This window comes from Anomaloglossus baeobatrachus, chromosome 2 (assembly GCF_048569485.1).
Source record: "Anomaloglossus baeobatrachus isolate aAnoBae1 chromosome 2, aAnoBae1.hap1, whole genome shotgun sequence".
In the NCBI taxonomy this organism is placed as follows: Eukaryota; Metazoa; Chordata; class Amphibia; order Anura; family Aromobatidae; genus Anomaloglossus; species Anomaloglossus baeobatrachus.
The window spans coordinates 146,737,230-146,763,137 of record NC_134354.1 but is presented as its reverse complement, the minus strand read 5'-3'; the positions used below and the strand labels follow the sequence as shown (position 1 = coordinate 146,763,137).

The window sequence follows — 25,908 nt, the reverse complement described above, 5'->3', positions numbered from 1 at the left end:
ACAAGCTTCATCAGATCCAAGATCTTTTTAATAATGTTAAATCTTGTGACACCTGATAAAATGCTCCAGGCATGTATCACAGCAGCTCATGCTGGATATTGTGGTGCATCGTTAGACTGTCAAGTCTGACTTGACATTAATTCTTTATGCCAGATATCTTCAGCAAAATTTTGGTACATGATATCGTATGTTAGGCCACAGCCTCCTTTCCACTGAGCCATGCACGGAGCAGAAAGAGTCTAAAATACTCAATGTATATGGTGCAAGCCATTTTTTGACACAAGAGCTGACATTCAGCTGGAAAATCCTCCCAGCATTAGGCTGCTTTCACACGGTTTACAGTGGAGACTGCCAATACATCGTAGACACATAAAACACTAATATACGAGGGGCGATCCAAAAGTAATGATAATCGGTTATTTCTATTGCACACAAATTAAAATAAAATGTTGTTTTCTTCTCTTAGGTACCCACTAGTCCAGGAAAAAAAAAAAAAAAAAAAGTCACTTAAATAGGCCACGATTCCCGGGAGCTACATTCATTTGAATATGAACTGCCGAGGAGTGAACATCAAAATGGAAAAAACAAGCTCAGAGCTGTCATCAAATGCCTCTGCTTGAAAAAAATAACTACCAAAGACATACACAGCGACTTGGTGGAAACATTGGGGGACTCTTCTCCTCCATATTCCACAGTTGCACGCTGGGCCAAGGAATTTAAGCTGGGAAGAACATCGACGGAAGATGAACATCGTGAAGGACGCCCATCCACATCCCTCAATGAAGAAAACGTGAAAAAAGTTGAAGTTGTATTGGCAGACGGAAGATGACTATCAGGCATGTAGCTGAGGTCCCAGGGATCTCATATGGCAGTATTCAAAGATTCATTGCAAAAGAATTGCATATGAGAAAGGTCTCCGCACGTTGGGTGCCAAAAATGTTAACCGACGAGCAAAAGAAGAAACGAGTTGACATTTGAATAGCAAATCTTGGAAAGTTCCAAGCAGACAAGGAGAATTTGTCACGTTTTTTTGACCATGGACGAGACCTGGATCCACCACTTTGATCCCGAAACTAAACAACAATCGATGACATGGAAACGAACCGACGCCGAAGAAATTCAAAGTGTCAAGCTCAGTAGGGAAGGTTATGGTTATGGCGTCCGTTTTTTTGGGACGCTGAAGAAATTATTATGGTGGACTATTTGGAGAAGGGAGCCACTATTACGGGCTCCTACTACACAGAACAAATAAGAAGATTGCGGGAGGCCATCAAGGAGAAAAGGTGCAGCAAACTGCGGGCTGGAGTGCTGTTTCACCAAGATAACGCGCCGGCTCACAAAGCTGCAGTTGCCATGGCAACCATTCAAGAAGCGGGCTTTGAACTGGTGGAACACCCCCCCCCCTATTAGCCAGATCTAGCCCCCAGAGACTTGCTCTTTCCTCGCCTTAAGGAACACCTCCGGGGCAAGAAATTTGGCAATAGCGACGTGATAACCGCTGTTGGGGATTTTTTTGAGGGTCAAGATCAAGAATTTTTTTTCGAAGGGAATTCTAAGTTTAGAAAAGAGATGGACTAAATGTATAGACTTGTTAAGAGACTATGTAGAAAAATATATATATTTTTTTAATATATTCATTGTGTTTATTATTGATTATCATTACTTTTGGATCGCCCCTCGTACTAAACTAGAAAGATAAAAATATAAGACATTTCACTAAAATAAAGAACAGCATTTAAAAACAGACAAAACCAGCTACGATATCTCCAAGGAACATTGGCTCTTCCATCCATGACCAAGGCTGTGAAACCCTAGATCTGAATACACGATAACCTTACAATAAAATACCCAAAGTATCCTAAAGACGATCTGAACCAGGAATTTCACAACTGCATGTAAATAACAGCCGACCGATATACTCACAGTTTCTTCATGGAAATATCCAAGATACCACATTTTTAAGAACCTCCCTTTTTCTCCGAAAGCTTCACTCAATCTCCTCTACACACGGCTATACACCTCCTCACATGATCAGCTTAAATACAGTGGAAAAAAAAACAAAAACAAAAGGATGCAAGAGCTGGTAAAATAATGAAGATGCATATTGATATAGTGGAGGGTAAAGGATCATGTGTTTCCATGGTAGCCTTCGGGAAGAAAGAATAGTTGAAAATAGATCAGTTTCCTGGACGTTTACCCATGGCAGAGGGAGGTATGAGATTTACCATAGCGATACATTAGGAGATGGCACGCAGTAAGAAAGGCTGCTGCTTATAAGGAAACCCTCAAATGTTTGACAATGAAAAAAGACAAATATAACGAGTCCCTGATGGCAGTGTCATTCCTGGATGTCAGCCTAAGATCAGTACAGCCCTGCGGTAACTGGACTTATTGGGATGTCACATCCAGGTGTCTGTCCTGAAAAGATGTAAGGCCAGGTATTACCAGAGCACCACAAAGGATTCATGTCTGAATACAGACCTACACATGTTCTTTATGGAGGTCAGATAAGGATAGCATCTGAACTTTAGGACTAGTCACACATGACAATTACTGACCCAATCTGGCCTTTATAAAAGGTGGCCGTACACTCGTCATGATGAAATTGAATAAGACTAGGTTCACATTTCCGTCGTTTATGATCAGTCACAATCCGCCGCTCTGCTAAACAATGCTATCCGTTTGGCGGATTCCGTTGTTTCCCATAGACTTGTATGGAGCGGCAGATTGTGACTGATGCTCTTGCGTTGTATCCGCCGCCCGACTGATCAGTCGTGGAATGACTGACCGTCGGGCAGCAGGAACGCAGCATGTAACGTATTTTGAGCAGCGGAATCCTTTTGATTTCGCTGCGCAAGTGCGCATGCTCTCTCTCGGCGGCCGAACGATCAGCTGATCGCCCGGCGACCAGCTTATGAGAGCGATCAGCTGATCACCCGGCTTATGAGAGCGATCAGCTGATCACCCGGCGGCCGGCTTATGAGAGCGATCAGCTGATCACCCGGCGGCCGGCTTATGAGAGCGATCAGCTGATCGCTCTCATTAGCCGGCCGCCGGGTGATCATATGATCGCTCTCAAAAGCCGGCGGCCGGCTAATGCGAACGATCACTCGTTTTACAACGGAATCTGTTTTCTCGTGACAATGAATTCCAATTCTAGTCACCCGTTGTACAACTCATCAGTCACAAGAGTCAAGCAACGCATGTGACTGATGGAAAACAACGGAAATGTGAACCTAGCCTTAACCACATATTCCATGAGAGAACAGGATTTTTCCCTTTTCCGGTGAGGGTTTTCAGGATTTTTACCTTTCCTATCTTACTGGTTGTAACTTTTGTCATTTTATTACTCTCCCTCCTATATTCTAAGCTGGTTCGATCCTGCTTTCAATATAAACCGGTGACAAAAATGTCCAATGAGTCCACAGTACAAACTAATATGGACTTCACGGTATACCATTTCCTGGCTTCCCTCCCTATAGGAAAGTACAGTCTGGGGTACCAGAATATACCACCAGCCTGAGGGGGCCAAGAGGACATCGTTGCTGGTCTCTTTTAGGATGCGCTTATCGTGCAGTCGGGTTCTGACTTGTGCTGTCGCGGTTCGGGCAGCATGAATCTGATGTTCTCTTTAAGACAAGCCCTGTCCCCTGAAAGCTGCATATATTTTAATGTTTTCCTTGGTACACTGCACAGTTTCTAATTCTGTGACTACCAAAGCAGATAGTGACATTATGCTAAGGATCGTTCAATGCAGGCTAACGTTTTATATTCATGGCGAATTACCAGATGTTCATGCTGCATTGACAAAATGCTGAGAAAGGAGCATTTCTTTGAACGAAAAATAATTGAGCAGCGAGATACTGTAAAAAGCAAAAAAAAAAAAAAAGAAAAGAAAAGAAAGTGAAAAGTCGGGAAAAGACTGACTACAGGAAACCCTCAGACTGCATTGTACTTGGAACGTTACGCAGTGGAAAGGGTTAAATAATGTTCTTCAAGGCAAATAAGTGGGACCAGACTGTACACTATCACCATCTGCTTTACAGCATTGTGCAAGCAGCGCAACGTTCACACCGATTATTGGGACTCTAGAATTTTATCAGTTTCCTCTTCGTATTTCTATTGTCGATCGAGCGACTGAATTCCTATGAACTGTGCAGTCCTCCCTCAGTACGGTACCATCGTCACCACGTCTATGTGGAAATGCCTAGGATGAACTGGCTTCTAAATTCCTGTACCTGCAGCCCCATTTGCAGCAAAGCTGGGCAAACAATAGGCCCTCTATCTGAGAAGCGGATCCGGGCTGCTCCCTGAACTCAGCACAATCTTCTATATTCCTGACAACCCTTTGGAGCCTGTGGATTTTGACTTTCCCAGGGGTCCACTTGAGGATTACGGTACATCCTTCGGCTGGCTCATCCACACAGATACGTATTGACTACAGCTGCTGCTCACAATTTCACATGGACGTTCACACATCGAAGCATCCTCTTCTTGTAAGCTGGTGTCAGCGCGGCTATGAACATTGCTCAAGATGCCTGAAATTTAGGAAAGATGCATCATCTGTCCTAAAGAATATCTCTGCTGATCATTGCAATGCAGCCCGCTGAGGAACAATGAAAGGATCATGCCAGGCCTGCCAGGCTGAGAAATCCATTTATGGCCGAATACAACTGACACAGGTCAGAATCTGTTAGTGCGTTCCCTGCAGATCGGGTCACTTATGAATGCTGACAGCTGTTTATAGTCCATTAGAAGTAATAAGAACCACTGAGGCCATTTATTCTGGACCAAAATGTAAAGTGACTTGCCGTAACCAGCACTCATTTATCACAGGAATCTGAAGGACATTCTGGGCTTATCATCCGACATGGAATAACTGCTCTCTTAGGGCACAGTCATAAAAGCGCAGGAGGCTAGAAGTACACCGGCAACGCCATAAATTGTACACATTGTAAATCCGGGTTTAAGACACACAATGCTCCATGAAAATCCACACACATTGTATGTTCCCTGAAGTGTCATAACCTGGCAGTGACAGCAGAAGGGAGGCCAGACAAATCCTGCACCATGAGGGGTTGTCCCATAAAGCACCACTTTTTTCTCTAGTGGTGCTTTTAACCTAAGGTCCCTACTCCTACACCTAAACGGGCTTTACACGCAACGGCATCGCTAACGAGATGTCAGAGTCACGGAATTCGTGACGTACAACCGGCCTCGTTAGCGACGTCGTTGCGTGTGAAACGTACGAGCGACTGCTAACTATCAAAAATACTCACCTAATCGTTGATACGTCGCTCTAATCCCAAATATCGTTGCTGTTGCAGGTCGTTCCTGAGGCAGCATAAATCGCTACGCGTGACACTGCAGAAACGACGACCAACACCGTACCTGCGTCCTCCGGCAGCAAGGTGTGCGTCACTTTCTTTCGGCTGCTCACCGCCCCTCCGCTTCTATTGGACGGCTGCCGTGTGACGTCACACGGACCGCCCCCTTAGAAAGGAGGCGGTTCGGCGGCCACAGCGACGTCGCTAGGAAGGTAAGTACTTGTGATGGGTCCTAGAGATGTTGTGCGCCACGGGCAGCGATTTGCCCGTGACGCACAACTGACGGGGGCAGGTGCTTTCACCAGTGATATCGCTAGCGATATCGCTGTGTGGAAAGGACCTTTAGGCTCACTCTTAGCATCTTCACCGTTGTTCAGTGTCACTCAGGTCCCGCGGCGCCATCTTGCGACCGAAGCTTCCGACGGTAATGTAAGAAGCTCTCAGTGCAAGTCTAGGAGAGCGCTGGAGTGGCGACTTAAATAGTAATTATCTTACCACAGCGCAGATAATAAATGTATGATCACAGGGGCGTCAACCAACCCCAAGAATGGGAGCCCCACAGTCCTCTTAGCGCATGGAAAGTTGGGGAGCTTGTGCGACCACTGCTCCATTCACTGTCGCCACCCATAAGAGTTACAGACATTTAATGGACAATGATGACTAACCGTGTACTCACACATGGGACTGCGAGACCCCCGCTCTTGGGATCACTATTTTAGCAGTTTAATCCCCAGCACTAATCTGGATAAAGATGTAAATGTTCTTTATGGGACAACCCCTTTTAAGGTTATACAGTGGCACGTAAATGTTTTGGCACCCCTGGTCAAAATTACTCCTTTTTTAAACAGTTAAGAAAGTTGAAGATTAAATGATCTCTAAAAGGCATAAAGTTAATGATACATTTCCTTTGTATTTAGGCAAAAAAAAAAATGTTTTTATAATATACTTTTATTTATCCAATGAGTTGCATAATTAATAGAAAATATAGGCCAGACATTGATGAGGTTAGAAATAATGATTTTTAATTGAAATAATAATTTTCTCCTTCAAACTTTGCTTTCGGCACAGAATGCTCCTCTGCAGCAATTCCAGCTTTGCAGACCTTTGGCATTCTAGCTGTTAATTTGCGGAGGTAATCTGGAGATATTTCCCCCCATGCTTCCAGAAGCCTCCCACAAGTTGGATTGGCTTGGTGGGCACTTTTTGCGTACCATAGGGTCAAGCTGCTCCCACAACAGCTCAATAGGGTTGAGATCTGGTGACTTGGCTGGCCACTCCATTACAGATGGAATACCAGCTGCCCGCTTCTGCCCTAAATAGTTTATGCATAATTTGGAGGTGTGCTTTGGGTCATTGTTCTGTTGTAGGATAAAATTGGCTCCAATCAAGCGCTGTCCACAGGGTATGGCATGGCGTTGCAAAATTGAGTGATAGCCTTCCTTATTCAAAAATCCCTTCTACCTTGTACAAATCTCCCACTATACCAGCACTAAAGCAACCCCAGACCATCACATTACCTCCACCATGCTTGACAGATGGCATCAGGCACTCTTCCAGCATCTTTTCAGTAGTTCTGCGACTCACATATGTTCTTCTGTGTGATCCAAACACCTCAAACTTTGATTTGTCTGTCCATAACACTTTATTGCAATCTTCCTCTGTGCAATGTCGGTGTTCTTTTGCCCATACTAACCTTTTCCTTTTATTAGCCAGTCCCAGATATGGCTTTTTCTTTGCCTCTCTGCCCCGAATCGCCTCTTCACTGTAGACGTTGGCACTGGCGTTTTGAGAGTACTATTTAATGAAGCTGCCAGTTGAGGACCTGTGAGGCGTTGATTTCTCAAACTAGAGACTCTAATGTACTTGTCTTGTTGCTCAGTTGTGCAGCGGGACCACCCATTTCTCTTTCTAATCTGGTTAGAGCCTGTTTGTGCTTGCCTCTGAAGGGAGGAAATCTTCAGTTTCTTGGCACTTTCTCGCATGGAATATCCTTAATTTCTAAGAACAAGAATAGACTGTCACGTTTCACATGAAAGTTCTTTTCTTCTGGCCATTTTGAGTTTAATGGAATAAATGTAATGCTCCAGATTCTCAACTAGCTCAAAGGAAGTTCAGTTTTATAGCTTCTCTAATCAGCAAAACTGTTTTCAGTTGTGCTAACATACTTGCACAAGGGTTTTGAAGGCATTTCTAAACATCCATTGGCCTTCTAACACAGTTAGCAAACACAATGTACCATTAGAACACTGGAGTAGTGGTTGTTGGAAATGGGCCTCTATAAATCTATGTAGATATTGCATTCAAAACCAGACGTTTGAAGCTAGAATAGTCATTTACCACATTAACAATGTAAATAATTCTGTTTAATTTAGATACATTGAAAAAATAAAAATGTTTTTCAAAAATAAGGAAATATTGAAGTGACCCCAAACTTTTGAACTGTACTGTATGCAGCATATCTGTTGCTATTATGGGCCTGTTCCTCCTTTCTGTGAAAAACTGACATCCCTATTAAGGGAACCAGTCATCAGCCCCTCCCCCCTCTTAATGGCCAACAACTGGACAAGGCCTTTTATAAAACAAGTTTTCATTAAACCCTACATCATCTGCATCAAACCTGCATCCACCTTTGACTTAGCAGTGCAGCTTTTCCCCAAAATGCGCTGTGTGTGAAACCAGACATAAGGCTGTATAAGAAATAGTGGTGGGGCAGTGCGGTGTTTCAGGGACCGAGCCGCACTAAAGACTAGTCGGACAGGTGGGTTCCCAGCAGCTTCTTCCACCCCCTGCCCTCAACTGACAAGTCTTTCCCTATACATGCACACCGGGATAGACCTGTCAGTCACTGGCGGTAGACCGGAAGAAGCTGTCAGGGATCCACCTGTCCGACTATTCTTATGTGCAGCTCGATCCAGGCAGCCATTAAAGAGGTGGTTCACTACGCTGCAATAGTGACCACCTCTCTGTAAAACTCATAGGGAAGGTTTTGTGTAAATACCTTGTGTGGCCAATGCTGCATCTGAGCGGCACTATCGCAGTCCGCTCTTCCCCATCGTGTGACCCCTGGGCTCCGTGACCTCTGGTCAACTTCCAATTGACCTAACATGGGCTGTGTTTCACCGCTCATCACAGCATCTCACATGCGCTCTCCTTCACTGCAGAGCACTGCAAGCAGGAGACATGCTGGGCTGTGATGAGCAGTAAAACTCCGCTCACAGCCCGGTCACTCAGGAAGACTGGGGCCGGCCTCAGTGAGGTCAGTTCAACTGGAAGTTGATGTGACGTCACTGGATCCCAGAGGTCATGGGAATTTGTTGCGCGATGGGGGAAGAACGGCCAGAGATAGCGCCGCTCAGAGGCTGAATTGGCAGCACAAGGTATGTACAAAAAGCCTCCCCTATCAGTTTTACAGAGATGTGATCACTACTGCAGAATAGTGAACCACCCCTTTAAACTACGTTTTGTTCTGAAATGCCACAGTGTTTCACTTAAACCGATATGACTGAATTCATGCAGGCAGTGGATCGGGCACCATGTATCAGCTGTCAGGTTCTCTTTAAAGAGATATATTTTATAAAGTGACATTATATACCGGATTTTTCAGATCATAAGACGCACCCTGGTTTAGAGGAGGAAAATAGGAAAATAAAATTTTAACCAAAAAATGTGGTCATGACACACTTATGGGGCGAGGATCTGCTGCTGACACTTATGGGGATAACGTCCCCAAATTCTCTACTAAGGTACCCCATTCTGGTAACGATCCTCCTGCCTTGTATATGATCCTGCTCATTTACCCCCATCCTGCTCATATACCCCCATCAATCCTGCTCATAATATACCCCCATCCATCCTGCTCATAATATACCCCCATCCTGGTATATGGCCTGTATCCTATGGCACAGAAAAAAAAACAAAAAAAAAAAACAAACAAAACTTTATAGTTTATACTCACCTTTCCTCACTCCCTGCAGCACCAATCATCTTCCGGTCACAGCAGCAGCGCCGCTGAGTGGAGCGGTCACCGTTGTCTGCAGCATCGCGATGTCTTCCTGTCTGTCCCGGTCAGCTGATCTATGTGGACACTAGCGGTGCGCACAGCAATGAGGTCATCGCTATGCTCACCGCTCTCTACACAGATCAGCTGACCGGCACAGACAGGAAGACATCTCGATGCTGCAGGGGGACAGCTCCACACACTGACGGGTGAGTACACTGATTCACTGCACCCCGCGCTGATAATTATGCACGGGGGGGCAGTAAATACAGCCGCACATGATCACTCCAGGCTGTAGTCGCCAGGGGTGATCATGCGGGCCGGCTGTTAATTATGCGCGCACCCCCCCGCTCATCCCCCGCCCATCATCCCGTCCACCTATCAGAGCTGGCTTCAGCGCTGACAGATGATGGGCGTGCATATGAAATGAGCGGGCCCACGTGGTCACGGCAGGCTGCTAAAGCCTGCTCGTGCCCCCAATGACCCACTCCCCTCAGCGCCCTCATTCTCCGCAGCCACATTCAGACTAAGACGCACCCCCCACTTTCCCCCAACATTTGGGGGGGAAAAAAAGTGCGTATTGTAGTTCGAAAAATACGGTAGCTAGGACCTCATTATAAAATCAGCAGGGAACAGACCACTGGCTCACTGATCCAGAGCATTATCGCGCTGTAGATACAGAGGTCTCTAGAATTCTCTAGAATCCGCCCCTTTCTCACAATGGAAACGACAAAAACCCTCACCGTGGCCCTGATCCACTCTCGCCTTGACTACTGTAACTCTCTATTAATTGGTCTCCCCCTAACTAGACTCTCTCCTCTACAGTCCATCCTTAATGCAGCAGCCAGGGTCACCTATCTGGCTAACCGCTACTCGGATGCCTCTGCTCTTTGCCAGTCATTGCACTGGCTGCCCATATATCACAGGATCCAATTCAAGCTGCTTGTTCTCACCCACAAAGCTCTCCACAGTGCGGCACCCCCCTACATCTCCACCCTCCTCTCTGTCTATCATCCTACCCGTTCTCTACGCTCTGCAAATGACTTTCGACTAACATCCACACTAATTCGAACCTCCCACTCCCGAATCCAAGACTTCTTCCGAGCTGCACCAAACCTCTGGAACGCTCTACCCCAAGAAGTTAGGACAAACCACCACTTACTCCGCTTCAGACGCTCCCTAAAAACGCATCTTTTTAGGGCGGCCTATCACACTCCCTAGCCAAACTAATTTCACCTAATCACTCTACAACTTCTCAGAACATAACCCCACGTCAAGCTCCATGGCACCCAAATGCATCTCACGGCTCTAGCCAACTGGTCCAAGAAGCCATTATATATCCCCCATGATATGGCTGGATTGTCATTGTAAATACGAACTTGTACCTTGCCCCTCCCCCCATCTCATTGTAGATTGTAAGCTCTCACGAGCAGGGTTGCCATTTTTCCTTTTAAATATTGTATCTTCTATAATTGTTACTTGTTTGTATATGTTTATGTATATGATATGTATATGTATATGTACATGAGCCTCCTGAATTGTAAAGCGCTGCGGAATATGTTGGCGCTATAGAAATAAAGATTATTATTATTATTATTATTATTATTATTATTATTAGAGGTCAGTGTTATTTTTTGCCTAGCAGCACTGCACTCACTGATACATTAATGGATCTGGGCAGTAAAAAAGGACAAAGAGCAGGTGTGAATGCAAATACCGTAGATTTTGTTGAAATTTGAGACTGAAAATCTGTTCCATTCATCTGAAATGGGTTGTTTCAGATTAGTGCGACAATTGTAGAACTTTCCACGAAAAAAAGAGCAGGAAATATGTGAACATACTTTACAGAGGCGGCTTGACTCAAGATTATTTAGGTCTCAGAGGTCAGAGCCCAAAGTGATGACTTATCCTAATGATTAATATAATACGTGTACTCGTGTGAAAAATAAGAATACATACAGAACATGGACCTAATATGTCCAATATTGAGGAGTCTCTGATCAAACTCGGCAATGCAAGTCTGGGTTTGTAAACCAAAATTAGGCAGCACATGAATGCCATCAGTCTGCTGGCCGATATTCACAAGCCCGAGAAAACTTTGCATATGCAAACAATTTATTTTTTTTACTGCTGAAAATCGGTACACTGTTGACAAATGAGAAAAGTCACTGATGTTTGATTGAGCACTAAGGCTATGTGCAGAACGCAGAATAACTGCATGCAATACGCACACGTGCGCACATAGCCTGAGGCTGTGTTCACATGTTGCTTTTTTGTAGGTTATTTTAGGAGCTTTATGCAAATTTAAAGTTGCTTTTGTTTAGTATCCGCGCTATGATATGTCAAAAAAACTCCTGCTGCTTTTTGAAAGAAGCTTTCGGTCACAGTTTTTTCAGTTTTTTTTCACCACTGACAAAAAAAAAAACAGCAAAAATGGAAACAAAGGCAGCAAAACCTGCTTTTTGGAAATAGCTTTTTGTTTACTGGAAAGAGCAGCAAAAAAAAAAAAAAAAAAAAAAAAAAAAGCAATGTGTGAACATAACCTAAGGTTTCGTTCACATGTAGTTTTTGCAGCTTTTCGGTGAATAAAACTAACTTTATTATACATGTACTGTGGCCAAATCACACAGGTAATCAGCACCCAATGAGCAGGTTTTGGCTGAAAAGAAAAAAAAAAAAAAAAAGTCATACCTGTGTTTAATGCACCACTCCAACATTTTATCTTAGTTCAGAGCTAGAGTGATGCTTTACATGCAATTCCCCTGCCTCCATCTTCATCTTATTCCATAGTCGCTCCTGACGGTCTCTGGCGATTTGTGACGTGCCATCAGTTCGTGTTCCATGGAAGAAGTCATAGTTCAATACAACTCTATGAGAGCCTCGTTCTGACTCTCAGTCTCTCAGTAATGCATTGAGACCTTATGACTTAAAGGGAAACCATCACCAGGATTTTCGTATATAAGCTAAAGCCCGTGCTATACAGGCACTATCAGGCTGATTCTCTACATACCTGTAGTGGTCAGCTCGGATGTTTAGGTTTTGAAAACCAAGAAAGTGAAGTTTGTAAAATGAGCAGCTTCTTGAGTGACCGTTGCACTGGAGCAGATCATATATTCATAGTTATCCCCTCCCCCTGTTAGAATTAGCATAAGCATTATACACATAACTCACTTTGTCTAGCAGGACCATGTGACCAGAAGGGGCGGGGCCTCAGCCACCAAAGCTGGATACCAGGTCACATGGGTATGACCTCACACAGGTCCTGATAGACGTGAGTCATTTGTATAATGCTTATGCTAATTCTAGGGTGTCATAATTTTTTGGACATCCCCCGTTCCAGGTGGCTGACCCTCACTGTCCCTGTCACTAACTAGCATTGTAACCACCACCAGAACCAGGTGTACAAGCAAGTGAAAGACAAACCACTTACACACAATACAAAAATAGCGTTAAATATACTATGGTTTCCAACTAGTACTCAATCTCTACCCAGAGACATTAGTTTGATTTATATTAGGAAAGGGATCAAAGGGCCTACTTAACTAAATAGGCACCCTCAACTCTCCTGACGCGTTTCCCCCCCCCAACGCAATAAAAGGGGGATCATCAGGGGATGCACTGGAGCAGATCATATATTCATAGTTATCCTCTCCCCCTGTTATGCTAATTCTAAGTATTATACAAACAACTCACTTTGTCTAGCAGGACCTGTGGTGAGGTCATACCCATGTGACCAGAAGGGGCGGGGCCTCAGCCACCAAGTCACATGGGTATGACCTCACCACAGGTCGTTTGTATAAGGCTAGGTTCACATTTCCGTTGTTTATTATCAGTCACAATCCGCCGCTCTGATAAACAATGCAATCCGTTTGGCGGATTCCGTTGTTCCCATAGACTTGTATGAGTGGCGGATTGTGACTGATGCCCTTGCGTTGCATCCGCCGTCCGACTGATCAGTCATGAAATGACTGACCGTTGGGCGGCAGGAACACAGCTTGTAATGCTTTTTGAGCAGTGGAATCCATTTGATTTTGCTGCACATGCTCTCTCTCTGCGGCCGAACAATCAGCTGATTGCCCGGCTTCTGTGAGAGATCAGATGATCTCCCGGTGGACGGCTTATGAGAGCGATCAGCTGATCGCATGGCAGCCGCCTTATGAGTGCGATCAGCTGATCGTTCACAGAAGCCGGCCGCTGGGAGATCAGCTGATCGCACTCAAAAGCTATTGTGAACGATCACTCATTTTACAACGGAATCCGCTTTCTTGTGACAATGAATTCCAATTCTTGCCACCCGTTGTACAACTCATCAGTCACAAGCGTCAATCAACGCATGTGACTGATTGAAAACAACAGAAATGTGAACCTAGCCTAATACTTATCTCCTCCCCCTGTTAGAATTAGCATAACTATGAATATATGATCTGCTCCATTTTACAAACTTCACTTTCTTGGATTTCAAAATCTAAACATCTGAGCTGACCATCACAGGTATGTATAGAATAATCCCGATAGTGCCAGTATAGCACTGGCTTTAGGTTATATGCGAAAATCCTGGTGATTGGATGGAAGTTAGAAGTTAAAGGGAACCATCGGGATTTACATTTAAAGCGCCACTTCAACTTTGGGAAAATAAAAAGCTGGAGTGGCATTTAATCACAAAAAATTGCCACATTAATCTTACAAATGGTAAGAGGTAATTCACTACACGTCCAGTCCAGCACACACAGTAAGGCACCAGGACTTTTTAGCGCATTTGCTTTTCAATCTTAGACATAAACAGGAAGACTGTGTCAAACAATCTGCGCAGATCTCAGGCCAGGAGCGAAGACACAACTTCTTAGATGCACAAGACTGCATTCCAGCTCCAAACAACCTCCGAGACGTGGGGCAGAGGCAGCTGCAACACCCCATGGAAACTAACCTCACAGGATGGCTTAGATGGCACAACTCTGCATTCAATCTGATTAATCAGACCACATCTAGTGATAATTATTGCAAGTAAATGACAATAGCTGCCATCGGAACTGGAGTTAATATGTGTTAAGAATTTCCGTCTTCAAACAAGAAAATGTGTGGTTAATATGTAAACCAGATTCTCTGTACAGTCAGTGCCAGAATGAATGGCCTCCCAATGTCAGAATGATCAGCGTTATACAGGAACATCTTTCGAAGAAATTGTGGCCACTGAGCAATTATAGTAATCAGCAATTTAACTGGACTGCAAAATGGTACTACAGGAACTATTGGGGGTAACTTATACTGGTAAAAATACAGTTCTCTCATACCCAAGAGGTGACACAAGGAATAGTGGCTTCAGGATGGGGATTGCTAGTCTGTACAGGTAGTTTTATGGACGCAAGAGGGAAAAAAAAAAAGCGTTCGGAAGTCAAAAGAAAAATACTACAATCTATAAAGAAAACTACAAGATTGAAGAAAAATAAAAGGAAAAATATGTAAAAGAAAATGCAGACATGCCATTCCCATTAGTGTAAAAAACGCGCGCTTTTAGTTATGCCGTACATTGTCTACTGAAGAGTTACAGAACAGGTCTAACCCGTTCATTATCAAGGTTGTGTGGGACAAGCTGCTCGCCTCCGCCAATCTGATAAGACTGCCCGAGAAAGTGGCTTTTTGGGACTTATATGGGAGGCATGAAATATAGGTTGAAGTTCTAGTACTAATTTAAAGGGAACCAATCAGGAGGATTTTCATATACGAGGGGCTGCTGATAAGTCTTTGGCTTTACCCAGAAACAAAACAAACAAGATAAAGTTTAATAATTCTATTTATTCCACATACTCTCCACTGATGTCAACAAACACTTCTTACATCGGTATTCCAAGTTCTGTAAGCCTAGCAAAAAGGATGTCGGTTGTGCCTCAAACCAGGCATCTGTAGCAGCCATGGCATCAGAAATGGTGTAAAATTTGGTACCCTTGAGGTGTTTCTTCAGGTTTGGAAACAGATTATAGTCGGAGGGAACTAGATCTGGTGAATAAGGTGGGTGGGCAACCAGCAGGAAGCCCAGCTCTGCCAGTTTTGCCGTGGTCGCTTGTGCAGTGAGAGTGGAGGTGTTATCTTGCAGGAACAAGATTCCTTTGGACCGCTTGGCACAACTTTTGACCTTCAATTGGTCGAAAAGGTCAATGTAATACCTTGCATTGTTGGTGGAACCCTTTTGAAGGTAGTCCAAGAGCAGCACGCCCTCCTTATCACAGATGCCATCACCTAAGTGACTGATTTTTGCACCCTGAACTTCTTTGGTTGAGGAGAACCACTGTGCCGCCACTCTTCTGACTGATCTTTGTTTTCAGGGTCATACAAATAAATCCAGGTCTCATCCATAGTGACCGGTCGATCCAGGAAGTTATCAGTCTGGAAACGCTGACAAATGGACGGGGAAGTTTTCACTCACATGCTTCTCTGATCTGTTGTCAAACATTTGGGGACCCACTTTGCAGTGGGTCCCCAATGTCCAAATGTTCATGGATAATGACACAAACATGTTCACAGGAAATCCATATGATGTCTGATATTGCTTTGGCTGAAATTTGTCGATTCTCCAGTATGAGGTTGTGCACAGCATCGGCGATCTCCGGAAAAACCACTCTCGGTCGTCCAGGACGTTCCTCATCATTGGTGATGAAGTGGCCAGTTTTAATTTTTGCAACCTAGTGGAATATGAAGGGCATTGATCCCCCAATGTCTGCGACATATCACCATGAATATCCTTGGCAAATTTTCCTTGCAGAAACAAGAATTTTATCACTCCTCTACTCTCCGTTGCTGTGAATATCGCATTAGACTCCGCAATTTTATTTTCCTGCGTGCATAGAACACTGTTGCCATAAGCAAACAACATTTTGAAAACATATTAGACACATAAGGCTTTCATGTGATGTAACATTCGTTACCATACAAACAAAAAAAAAAAAAAAATCACAAAGCCAAAGACTTATCAGCAGCCCCACTTATAACCTAAAGCCAGTGCTATACTGGCACTATCAGACGGATTCTATACATACCTATAGTGGCCAGCTCGGATATTTAGGTTTTGAAATCCAAGAAAGTAAAAGTTTATAAAATCATCAGCTTATTGAGTGGCAGCAGCTGAGGAAGATAATATGGGGGTGTATTCAGAGTTCTCCCCTCCCCGTTGGAAATACTTTTACTTGCAGGACCTGTGGTGAGGTCATACCCATGTGACAAGCTGGTACCAGCTTTGTTGGCTGAGGCCCCGCCTCTTCTGGTTACATGGGTATGACCTTACACAGGTCCTGCTAGTAAAAGTAAATTGATGGTATAATACTTATGCTAATTCTAAGGCTATGTGCGCACGTTGCGTACAGTCACTGCAGAAGTTTCTGCAGCGATCTGAAGAGCACATGTGCGCTTTAAATTGCTGCAGAAATGTCCGTAGTGAAAGCAGATTCCATGCGCTCTGCCTGCAGCTCCTCCCATAGACAGAGCAGGAGCTGCCGGCAAAGCGCACGGAAGAAGTGACACGTCACTTCTTTTTACGCAGCGCTTCGGCAGTAGCCGAAGCGCTGCGCTCTTAAACGCCACGTGCGCACGGCCCCTGCACAATCTCCATAGACTGTGATGGGGACGCAGGACGCATGCAGTTATGCTGCGCTACAAAGCGCAGCGTAACTGCATGTATTTACGCAACGTGCGCACATAGCCTTACAGAGGGAGGGGAAAAACTCTGCATACCGCCCCCCAGATATTATCTGATCCTCAGCTGCTGTCACTCAAGAAGCTGATGATTTTATAAACTTTACTTGGATTTCAAAACCTAAACATCCGAGCTGACCACTAAAAGGTATGTAGAGAATCAGCCTGACAGTGCCAGTATAACACAGGCTTTAGGTTGTATATGAAAATCCTGGTGATTGGTTCCCTTTAAACTGAAAGGATGTTCCTCGCCTTATTGCGCAGTGGCCAAGACACAATCTACATGCCAACTGTGATCGGTCGTACGGTCTCTAATTTTTGTAAGGCTAAATTCTGTCATTACGACAGAACAGAAAACGTTTACAGCGCAGAGTATCCAAGCCTCACCCACCGCACCCGTGACGTGTCACTCTGAAAGGAAAAAAAAAAACTCACAAATTTCTCAGGTGCCCCAGGCATTGCAGATATTTGATGACATTATTAAATCCCTTTTATTGACCCATCCGCCCAAGTGATCTAATCCTTCCCTTCCCAATCCATCAGCAGCTCTACCTTCTATGCTCCTATCAGTTTTGTCTTCCGGAAAACTCAAGTTGCCAACTGACCTCCACAATACTCGAGTGTTCGAGTTTCGCCCATCCAACTGCTTGTTACGAGTACTGTACAAAAGCAATTCTGCTAAGCAGAGAGATAATGCCCAATAGTCCTAAATCAGTAATTATAATAGCAGGGACTAAAACTTAACTTTTAATCTGACAATAAAATGACAAAGTGCTTGTGCAATAAACAAAACATACCAAATGGCAAGAAATTAGACAGATCTCACCCAAACTTTCTCCATAGGCAAGACTGTACACCGATCCAAAAGTAGAAGGTCACAGCCTGGAAAGACCAGGGTCACAATTACCCGACGGCTGACCCTGGTCTTTCCAGGCTGTGACCTTCTACTTTTGGATCGGTGTACAGTCTTGCCTATGGAGAAAGTTTGGGTGAGATCTGTCTAATTTCTTGCCATTTGGTATGTTTTGTTTATTGCACAAGCACTTTGTCATTTTATTGTCAGATTAAAAGTTAAGTTTTAAGGCCCCGTCACACTAAGCAACATCGCTAGCAACATCGCTGGTAACGAACAACTTTTGTGACGTTGCTAGCGATGTTGCTGTGTGTGACATCCAGCAACAACCTGGCCCCTGCTGTGAGGTCGTTGGTTGTTGCTGAATGTCCTGGGCCATTTTTTAGTTGTTGCTGTCCCGCTGTGAAGCACAGATCGCTGTGTGTGACAGCGAGACAGCAACAACTAATGTGCAGTGAGCAGGGAGCCAGCTTCTGCTGAGGCTGGTAACTAATGTAAACATCGGGTAACCAAGAAGCCCTGTCCTTGGTTACCCGATATTTACCTTTGATACCAGCCTCCTCCGCTCTCACTGCCTGTGCTGCCGGCTCCTGCTCTGTGCACATGTAGCTGCAGCACACATCAGGTAATTAACCCGATGTGTGCTGTAACTAGGAGAGCAAGGAGCCAGCACTAAGCAGTGTGCGCTGCTCCCTGCTCTGTGCACATTTAGCTGCAGCACACATCAGGCAATTAACCCGATGTGTGCTGTAACTAGGAGAGCAAGGAGCCAGCGCTCAGTGTGCGCTGCTCCCTGCTCTGTGCACATTTAGCTGCAGCACACATCGGGTTAATTAACCTGATGTGTGCTGTAACTAGGAGACTGGGGGCTGGTCACTGGTTGCTGGTGAGCTCACCAGCAACTCGTGTAGCCACGCTCCAGCGATCCCTGCCAGGTCAGGTTGCTGGTGGGATCGCTGGAGCGTCGCAGTGTGACAGCTCACCAGCAACCTCCTAGCAACTTACCAGCGATCCCTATCGTTGTTGGGATCGCTGGTAAGTTGCTTAGTGTGACTGGACCTTTAGTCCATGCTATTATAATTGTTACGAGTACCGAGCACACGAACTTTATTGCCTTTACGCAAATAATAATTAATAACCCTTTTGTCAAAACGTAGAAGAAAAATGTTGTTATCCATTAAGAGAGTCTACTTTTTTTTCCAGATTTAAATTTTTTTTTTTTTAGAGAATGCTACGGAGATATGTCTGACAAGCCGCTAATGGCACAGTATCACATGTGTCACTATGAGATTACATAGCAATTAGCAGAAATTTGCGCGGCTCTCCTGGGAGCAGATTTCGCTGCGCACACAGCTCGTGCTTGCATTACACCGGCAGGCACCAGCAAACATCCTGGATACTCTTCATCTTTCCCGCACACTCATTACCACCCACAGATGATGTTGTAAGATCAGAAGGAGAATCTGAGTAACGTTAGGATGTCACTAGACTCCCCTGCAGCCACACCCTGCTGACAGAGGAGCAAATCCGAATTCGGGAAACGGCGGCAACACATTTGTGACACTTGCCGAGAAGATGGACCTGGATTCAATCTCCTGTCTGGTGGAGAAAAGGAAAACAAAGGGGGACAAAAGCCTCACTGCACTGACTTGTGCCTCTTCCTCCCGAAACATGAGCCGAGAAATGTATGAGCCTAGAGGTCTCCAACCTCATAAATAATCCACTGCCTCTCCCTGCCAGACTGACTTGTTTTAGGGGAGATGAATGCTATTAATGGTCGTCAAGTTACAGATGAGCACAGAGTGAGATGACAGCAGCAGGGAATTTGCTTTCTGGCTCCCCTCCATAGCCTCTAATGCCCAATTACTCAGCCAGGTTTAGAGGGTGAAAAGGACATTAAACTGGGGGCAGAGCCAGATCAGCCTACCTAACAAAGGAGAACCGCTCGCAGGCAACATCTGGCCAAAAAGCCTAGAAAACCTGAAGACCATTCTGCACATGAAGGCAGCACCTAGCATCTTGTCAGGGGCTCTAGAAGATACACATGATATGGTCACCTTATTTCTACAGAGCTGAAAGGAAACCTTAGTTAACCCTTACTGAATTAGATTTGCTGCAAAATCCATGTTCCAATTGCCTTAAACCCTTACATTAACCCCATATGCATTCATAAAAGGAAACCAATTGTCCTGACCAAGGGTCCTGTACCCGGGGTAATGATCGGCTGAATGATCGTTCACACATTGATTGCATCTTTTCTGCAGGCATAAAAATAATCATTGACAGTAAAAAGAGCAGGCTGCTGATAATAGTGTCCAATGTATGGGGAATGAGGGATCGATCGTGATCATTTGTGCAAAGCCCCATCTCATTCACTAAGTGGAAAAAATCTGAAACCATTACTGATCACCTTCCGATACTGTGGATCAGCGCAGGGTCTGCACGTGTAGAAGGCAACTGCTATTATAAGAGCCTGATATGTGCATAGCATATCCGGAGGGCAGGGAACTATACTGCCTGTATGGAGACACGACAATGGATGTCCACCTCCAGGGCTACAAGCCACCTACATACGTCTGTCATTACTGTAGGCTGCACTACCTAATCATTAGCCGGCCCACGGTGTTCGTCATGTGCCTCTTGCTCCAAGTTCTCAATCATTTGCATGAATGAACGTAATACTATAAATAGGAGGTGGCTGACATATACCGTAGTGATTTCAGCTGCATTGTGACCCCCGCTGGTCAACCACACACTGGATGATCACCATGATGGCAGGAAGATGGCGAGGGGGGTGGGGGTATAGTGACCAGTGGGATTATGGTGATCAGGGGGACGGTGATCATGAGCCTCATATCTATAACCTCTACCCATCTTGGATTGTCCCAGTGATCAGTCACTTAGACATGGAATTGTGCGCAGAGGGTGTGAACTCCTCCTTAGCTGTCAGCAGTTTCCAGACAAGTGTCATCTCATCACCTACTATCACCTTTGCCCTCCTACAGGCACAGCCCCATATGCCCCTATGTAGTCACTAGCTGGGCACAGCCCTATGTAGCCCATTAAGCACATGACTGGAGCAGACCCAGGGGCAGTCACCAGTCGGGCACAGTCCCCCGGGGGGCAGTCACCAGTCGGGCGCAGTCCCCCGGGGGGCAGTCACCAGTCGGGCGCAGTCCCCCGGGGGGCAGTCACCAGTCGGGCGCAGTCCCCCGGGGGGCAGTCACCAGTCGGGCGCAGTCCCCCGGGGGGCAGTCACCAGTCGGGCGCAGTCCCCCGGGGGGCAGTCACCAGTCGGGCGCAGTCACCAGTCGGGCACAGTCCCCCGGGGGCAGTCACCAGTCGGGCACAGTCCCCCGGGGGCAGTCACCAGTCGGGCACAGTCCCCCGGGGGCAGTCACCAGTCGGGCACAGTCCCCCGGGGGCAGTCACCAGTCGGGCACAGTCCCCCGGGGGGCAGTCACCAGTCGGGCACAGTCCCCCGGGGGCAGTCACCAGTCGGGCACAGTCCCCCGGGGGGCAGTCACCAGTCGGGCACAGTCCCCCGGGGGGCAGTCACCAGTCGGGCACAGTCCCCCGGGGGGCAGTCACCAGTCGGGCACAGTCCCCCGGGGGGCAGTCACCAGTCGGGCACAGTCCCCCGGGGGGCAGTCACCAGTCGGGCACAGTCCCCCGGGGGGCAGTCACCAGTCGGGCACAGTCCCCCGGGGGGCAGTCACCAGTCGGGCACAGTCCCCCGGGGGGCAGTCACCAGTCGGGCACAGTCCCCCGGGGGGCAGTCACCAGTCGGGCACAGTCCCCCGGGGGGCAGTCACCAGTCGGGCACAGTCCCCCGGGGGGCAGTCACCAGTCGGGCACAGTCCCCCGGGGGGCAGTCACCAGTCGGGCACAGTCCCCCGGGGGGCAGTCACCAGTCGGGCACAGTCCCCCGGGGGGCAGTCACCAGTCGGGCACAGTCCCCCGGGGGGCAGTCACCAGTCGGGCACAGTCCCCCGGGGGGCAGTCACCAGTCGGGCACAGTCCCCCGGGGGGCAGTCACCAGTCGGGCACAGTCCCCCGGGGGGCAGTCACCAGTCGGGCACAGTCCCCCGGGGGGCAGTCACCAGTCGGGCACAGTCCCCCGGGGGGCAGTCACCAGTCGGGCACAGTCCCCCGGGGGGCAGTCACCAGTCGGGCACAGTCCCCCGGGGGGCAGTCACCAGTCGGGCGCAGTCCCCCGGGGGGCAGTCACCAGTCGGGCGCAGTCCCCCGGGGGGCAGTCACCAGTCGGGCGCAGTCACCAGTCGGGCACAGTCACCAGTCGGGCGCAGTCACCAGTCGGGCACAGTCCCCCGGGGGCAGTCACCAGTCGGGCACAGTCCCCCGGGGGCAGTCACCAGTCGGGCACAGTCCCCCGGGGGGCAGTCACCAGTCGGGCACAGTCCCCCGGGGGGCAGTCACCAGTCGGGCGCAGTCCCCCGGGGGGCAGTCACCAGTCGGGCGCAGTCACCAGTCGGGCACAGTCACCAGTCGGGCGCAGTCACCAGTCGGGCGCAGTCCCCCGGGGGCAGTCACCAGTCGGGCACAGTCCCCCGGGGGCAGTCACCAGTCGGGCACAGTCCCCCGGGGGGCAGTCACCAGTCGGGCACAGTCCCCCGGGGGGCAGTCACCAGTCGGGCACAGTCCCCCGGGGGGCAGTCACCAGTCGGGCACAGTCCCCCGGGGGGCAGTCACCAGTCGGGCACAGTCCCCCGGGGGGCAGTCACCAGTCGGGCACAGTCCCCCGGGGGGCAGTCACCAGTCGGGCACAGTCCCCCGGGGGGCAGTCACCAGTCGGGCGCAGTCCCCCGGGGGCAGTCACCAGTCGGGCACAGTCCCCCGGGGGGCAGTCACCAGTCGGGCACAGCCCCCCGGGGGCAGTCACCAGTCGGGCACAGTCCCCCGGGGGCAGTCCCCAGTGCAGTCACAGTCCCCGGCGCGGTCCGCGGTCACCATATATAGTTAGTGGCCGCCGCACGGACCGCACAAACTTCTCCGGATCCGTCACTTTGTTCCCCGCTCACTTCCTGCCGCAGCTGACAAGGCACAACATGCCCGCGCCTCCTCCCGCTCTTCCCCGCTCACCTCGCTCTCCACTTTCTGCACCGGTAGCTTCTGCCACGGGTCTGCCAGCTGCGCCAGTGGCATCTTCCCCGGCGCAGGACGAGCAGCAGTGTGCCCTGGGCTTTCCCGTACAGCTTTCAAAGAAGGGACAAAAGGAGCCGGTTCTCTCAGGTGGCCGGCCGCCTTACTGCTGGCTCCGTTGTCGGTTGTCCGGTAGCGGGCGAACGTGTACCGCTCCAGCGCAGCTCCTCTCCCGTCACACTCACTCACACACTGATTTTCACTTCCTCTCACAACATGGCGTCCCCAGCAGTACCTGCCGTTCGCATTTAGAGTCCCCGACGTCATGGTGACGTCATCGTGTAGGCGTTGCATTCCCCGCCTTCGGTCCAAGGGCAACAGGTGACAGAGCGCATAAGAATGGGGCGTGGCTGTGTGTGGGATGGCCAGGAGTGGACTGGACGTGCGGGCAGCCATGTTGGTTGTGGCAGTGCGCGCTCGAGTTTCACAAGAAGTAAAACTCTGCTGCGGCTTTTCTTGAAGACTTTGTATCTCTTTATACCGATACCATTTATTAGGAGGTTATCAGTGTATAATACACTGGAAAGTCTGCCCTCCTATCCTAATGTGACCGCAGAGGGGTGACGTTCCCGGAGAATTTTGAACCAATGGAAATATTTAATTTTTCAGCTTGAAGATTGCGCTTCCATGGCAGACACCAAAGACGAGGGTGTAATTTTTGTGATGATGGGGTTCAGTTTTTCACTTCCTAATGGAACAAAACGACTGAACATGTGACGTAGATGTAGGACCTGTGCACACCAGCACTCAGGGGGTTAACACTGTCCTGACTGAATAAAAAAAGTGTTAGGATAAATATTTTACTGAGCAGCCACAATTAGTAAATCACTAAATCCCTGCTGTGACTGTGTAGCCCCCCTGACTATATCAGGGTGCTACAGGGGACTGCATCCTGTCCCCCAGGGTGCAGGACCCAACTCTCATGGTTCCAGGTTCCCAATAAAGGCTGCTTTCACACATCCGGTTTTTCCTGTGCGGCACAATCCGGCGCTTTGCAGAAAAAACGCAACCGTTTTTTTTTGCCGCCGGTTGCGGTTTTTTTGCATAGACTTACATTAGCGCCGTATTGTGCCTCATGGGCTTGCGTTCCGTCCGGTTTTTGGCGCATGCGGCAGATTTAGCCAATGTGGCAGCCGGATGGAGCGTTGCATGGCACTTTTTTTTGTCCGGCAAAAAAAACCCCCGCATTTGCAATGTATGCCTATGGACGCCGCATGCGGCGTCCTGCGGCAAAAACCGCATCCGGCCACCGCATGTGTTTTTTTCCACTGCGCATGCTCAGTTGCTTGCCGCAAGCGGCAAAAAACGGACAGGCTGCATGTCAAAAAAGGATGTCGCCGCATCCGTTGCATAGGTTTTAGAGCCGGACTGGCCGGCTCTGCACCTACTGGATGTGTGAAAGCAGCCTAACCGGTGTCACACCATCATCACTACAAATCCCAACCACACCTCACATCAAACCTGTCAGACACACCAGCGGGATGGTCAAGCTGGAGTAGGGACACCCACTTAGGGGTCAGGCAGACTGGTGGGAGGAGAGAAAAGTGTCAGCTCTCAGTGTGAGAGGAGCTGGAGTGAGCTCCTGGGGAGCTGAAGGAGGAGAGTGTGAGAGTAGCCCTCAAAATGAAGAGCTGGGGAGTAGTAGCTCCCAGGGAGCCACACCAAGGTTGGGTCGCAGACGGTGGTCCGGGACCACAGGAGTCGGGGACCATTGGCAGTGACATTGGAAAAGGTGTGACGAACATAGTCTAGGAGGACTGTCAGCATCAGAACCCCAAAAGAACTGACCGGTACCGAGCACAGTGGGGTACAGGACCCTAGGTCAGGAGCAGGTTCATCCGTCCTGATAATTAACCTGGGAGGGAGAGTATCTTCATGAACTTCCCTAAGAGCTCAGAGATTGAAGGCATCAGCACACCGCGGGGGATAGGGTTCTCCGTAAAAAACATATGTTAGTAGAGCACCATCTTTCATTAACTCATGTACGGAGATAGCGAGGTTGAGGAGCCGATTTTCAATATTTGAGCCCATGTGTGGGTGGCGGAGGCACAGGATGTCTGAGATGTGAGTTAAGGGAGATCCGTATGGAGCTAGTACCCTTGTTAGTTTTCTCTACTCCAGGAGCGTGGCCCTCGTCAGTATATTAGGGATTTTCCTTTTCTGGTCAAGTCCAGGAGGTAGAAGTAAGAGTGAGCGGAGAGGGGCTGTGGCCAAACAATCCTCTACACCAACCCATGCCTTCTCCTTCGGTCTCCGGATCCAGTCCAGCGCCCTGGTAGCTAGTACCGCGTGGTAATATAAACAAATATTTGGTGCCCCCATTCCTCCTCCGTTTGGGTAGAGACAGAGTGTGAAAGTTTATGCAAGATCTATTGTTGTTCCAAATAAATTTTCTAATAAGTGAGTTGGCCTGGGCTAGGAAGGATTCTGGAACCTGAATTGGTAGCATTTGGAATAAGTAAACGAATTTTGGAAGAATTATACTCTTTATCAAGTTCTTTCGTCCTATCCACGATAAATATGGGGCCCTCCAGGAATTAATACACTCTGAGATCCTTGGTAGTAAGGGTTTGAAATTGAGCTCAAAAAGGTCTTTGGGATTCCGGCCAATCTTAATACCTAGGTATGTAATATACTTTGGCGGCCAACGAAAAGGGAAGTTAGCTTTAAGGCTGTTAACTAGGTGTGTAGTTGCAGGGTTGTTAACCCCCATTCTCTCCCTGCGCCTCCATCTTCCTGCTCCCCCTTGGTTGCCATCAGCAATCACTCTTGCGCAGGGGCTCACTGGGAACTTCCGATTCCGGTCACTACCTGTTTCCGGTTGCGCTCTCAGGACAATGAGCTTCGGCGTTGCATGCTTTTGGTCGGTAAAGTGGCGTTTTTGGCGC

General features: G+C 47.8%; 1 protein-coding gene across 2 annotated transcripts in view; it reads right to left on the bottom strand.

Moving 5' to 3' along the window:
* The window catches only part of RPS6KA3 (ribosomal protein S6 kinase A3), a 168,993-nt gene extending 145,706 nt beyond the window's left edge, over positions 1 to 23,287 (bottom strand). The window contains exon 1 of one of the 2 annotated variants that reach the window (XM_075335415.1): positions 22,961 to 23,287. In XM_075335415.1, the coding sequence (XP_075191530.1) occupies positions 22,961 to 23,287 (327 nt within the window). The remainder of the gene's footprint in view (positions 1 to 22,960) is intronic. The other variant, XM_075335416.1, reaches the window with a different exon arrangement.
* Between the last annotated feature and the right edge of the window lie 2,621 nt (positions 23,288 to 25,908).